The 3,660-nt window shown below is 34.8% G+C and overlaps 1 protein-coding gene across 1 annotated transcript in view; it reads right to left on the bottom strand.

The window, feature by feature from the left end:
• LOC125032858 overlaps nt 1-3,004 on the bottom strand; it is a 17,712-nt gene extending 14,708 nt beyond the window's left edge. Inside the window, exons 1-4 of the mRNA XM_047624243.1 lie at nt 2,930-3,004; nt 2,760-2,814; nt 2,240-2,335; nt 1,845-1,995 (exon numbers count right to left, since the gene is read on the bottom strand). Of these exons, the coding sequence (XP_047480199.1) occupies nt 1,845-1,995; nt 2,240-2,335; nt 2,760-2,814; nt 2,930-3,004 (377 nt within the window). The remainder of the gene's footprint in view (nt 1-1,844; nt 1,996-2,239; nt 2,336-2,759; nt 2,815-2,929) is intronic.
• Between the last annotated feature and the right edge of the window lie 656 nt (nt 3,005-3,660).

A 3,660-nucleotide genomic window follows, 5' to 3' on the forward strand; every position in this document is an offset into this window, starting at 1 on the left:
TGATGAATATGAAAAGTATGTAAGACATTTTAGTTACTACTTTGTTTTTTCACGGTGAGATAAAATATTTCCTTATTTGACTAGTCTCATTAGAGAATATTATTTGAACTTTGGTCGTTATATTAGATGACATTGGAGAATTTAACTGTTTAAAAGGAACATCATATACTGGATGGTTCGCATTCAGACGTAAGGGAATAGAATCTCTATAAAGAATAATATAAACTCATCTTAGGAAAGAAAAACAAATCGTTATGATTTTTTTTAACTAGTGGAAAATTAATGTTTTTTTTCTATCGTTAATACATAATGATTAACTGGTTTTAAAGGGTTATATGTACCTAAAACAACTAAATAAAATCAGTTGCTCGAATTTCACCACGGCCGGTGGGTTAATTGCTTAGTAACACTTTTCTTTACCGGCTAATACTCTTAACACACATAAATGGCCATTTGTTTATTTGTTTTACATACTAATATGCCTACACGCAATATTAGCACGTGGAATACATATATGTTCCTCCGTCTCCTTAGGTATATGGGTCCCTTGATCAGTTAATGGTAACATACCTTTATGATGATGAGCTCTTGGTAAATCGAAGGTATTTTTGGTTCTGCAGGATCTTTTTTAGGGCAAATGAGAAATCTTTTGGAATATAGTCTGAGCATATTTCATGGTTTAAAGTTTGGTAATGAGACAGAGTGGTAGTGTTTTCTTTTTCTCTTCTGTTGCTTTTTTTTCTTTTTCTTTCCTATTTTATGATGATTTTTCTCTTTTTCGTTGCATTTTTTTTTCTTTCTCATTTCACCTCTCTTCTTTTATTCAGTTCATTTGGCTTTATTTAGTCCATTTGCATATTTATATATTTTTTTTTCGCGTTTCCGTTTGATTTATTTTGCTAAAGAGAGAGGTAATGAAAATAAAAATAAAGGTGAAGGCAAAAGTAATCAGAACATCAAAAGTTTGTATAATGTATCAAAATTAGTTAACATATTAAGGAAAAACTAATGGTACAGGCTTATTATACAAAAAATAATAATAATGATAATAATAATGATAATAATAATGATAATAATAATGATAATAATAATGATAATAATAATGATAATAATAATGATAATAATAATAGTAATAATAATAATAATGATAATAATAATAATAATAATAATAATAATGATAATAATGATAATAATAATGATAATAATAATAATTATAATAATAATAATAAATAAATAGATAAATAGATAAACGAAAACAAATTTGCATGTACATTTATACGAACACGGAAAGACATTCATTCATACAACGCTCGCTCACACATGCACGGAATTAATGTATGTATGTTTGTGTGTATGCAAGAATCTCATAATGTACATTTTTCTGTTAATTTCTGAACATTTCTGCGAATGTAGAATAAAAGTTGCAGCTCGTTTTCATTGCAAGTTCATTGAATTTAACATTTAGTCTAAAGAAACTGGCGAAGGTAGGTCGTCAAATATGAGAGTGAAATATTATAATTATGATCATATTTTATATTGGTTGATTTTCATTCATTGCCTAAAATAACTTGCTTTATCAACTGTTCATGAATTTGTGACATTTTCTTTAAAGATTTCCTACTATCACGTAAAGCGCCTGGTTTGCCATATCCAGATCAATCTTTCAATTAAATGGAATTAGATAGTGATAATGTATAGATATATGAATAGATAATGATAGATATGAAAATGAAAATATACAACGCCAATCATAACTTGACCGAACGATTGAAATCAAACATATTTTATTTCAATTAAATCAAATTAAAAACAAAAAATTGTAATACCGCATTTAGTTTCGATACAGTGTCTTTTCCAGGGGGCCCGGTGGCACTGAATCCCGAGTAAGCAGGGGGCGGGAAGGTGTGAACATCGACCGCGGCCTACTTGGCGGTCGCACCTCGGCCGTCTGGATGCAATTATCTTTAACAACAGCTTCTTTTGCTCCTCTGGGCGCTGTTTTCTAATAATTGCTTGTGTTACAAGGTGTTACTTATTGGGCGATTAGTTGAGCATGAGAAGATTAATTTTATTCTTTATTTAATATATATATATATATATATCTTCGTGTGATACTCTAAGCGAGAAACTACTGATTGGGGGAGAATGAAATGAACACAGAAAGAGACTGCATTTCGTTAATGCTTTCTTCCGTTTTTTTTTTGTTTTTTTTCGAATGGCCCGAATCCAGCGAAACCACGGAGAAAACCTTCGATTTCTAGCACCAGGTTTTCCTTTATTATGATGGGCTTTGACGTTGTTCTGATACGATCTGGGTTTGCGGTCACGTGATTCCCTATACAGGAATCCGCGGAGAAATTGTATTACGCGCCAGCTGTCTCCGTGTTCGTCGTCGATGAGATTCCACCGCCTGCGATTGACAGACCGACAGACCGATCTTTCCCCCGAGATCTGAATGCGATTATACAAGCGCCCCGGGTTGTCTGCCACCTGCTCCGGCGTTTTCTTTCGTCTCATTTTTTTTTTTTTTTTTTTTTCATTGCGACATAAACTCTCACACGTTACATGCAGACACACTTGCGCGATAATTTTCATACGCACGTACGTGCAATTTCACAAATTCCGACGCACTTCCTTTTATTTTTGCCAACACGCATTCAAAACGTATCGCAAATAATTATGCAAACATGGACATGTATTGTATGTATGGTCATATGAAGATACTAGCTGAATAATGAGAATCAATTTGCCTTTCTTACACTTGTTCACTTGTTTCCGAGGAATATTCGTGCGCGTGCGTCGAGGACTGCATATCTTGCCACACGAGGAGCCAAAAGGAAACGGGAGAGAGTACTCGCGTCTGTCACTCTCACTCTCCGTCTTTCTCCAACCCCAAGCAGGCCAATTTAGGGGCTGAGGCTGGTCTAACCCTCGGAACCACAGCGCCGTAGACTTTCTCGTCAATTATTCTTTCACTTTCTATCGTGGTCACTTCGACGAGCATGTGTCTCTCCTTCTATCAACGCCGCACGCCATCGGATACAGGGTTAAGGTTCCACGTGAGTCTCCGTAGCCATAACTGTCGCCATGGTTAGCAAGGTTGCCTCCCGAGGGTCAGAGGAAGGGGGGGGGGGACCTGAAACTAGGCAATGGGAGTTCGAGAAAAGGCGTTTTACTTGCCTACCAGTTTTCTGCTCCAGGTAATGAATCTCTGCATCGCGTAATGCTGTTTACGGTTCTCCTTTTATATTTCTATCATCCTGTATGACTTGAAGTGACAGTACAGTTATAATGGTTATGATGCGGAGAACGATTCTAACACCAAAACTGTCTCTATGCGGATCGCTTGTTACTGCACTCGAAAATATTCACAATTTATTTTTAAAATAATAATAGCAGCATTCGACTTCTCTCTTGATTGGGATATTTGTCAATATCCCGACGATCTTCAAATATGTTACAGATTATTCAGTAGTAGGAAGTTAAACCAGATATTGAGGGATTTGATAATAATCTTATCAATAACAGTCATAGTTACCAATAAAATAAATACATTTCGAGTTCATTCATTGCATGCAATTTTTAAAAGCCTTTTCCAGTGAGAGATATTGCGTTTATGAAAGGTCTTAAAATAATCGAATAGATTTTAAAAGACTGTTA

The sequence above is a fragment of the Penaeus chinensis genome, chromosome 15 (genome assembly GCF_019202785.1).
Source record: "Penaeus chinensis breed Huanghai No. 1 chromosome 15, ASM1920278v2, whole genome shotgun sequence".
In the NCBI taxonomy this organism is placed as follows: Eukaryota; Metazoa; Arthropoda; class Malacostraca; order Decapoda; family Penaeidae; genus Penaeus; species Penaeus chinensis.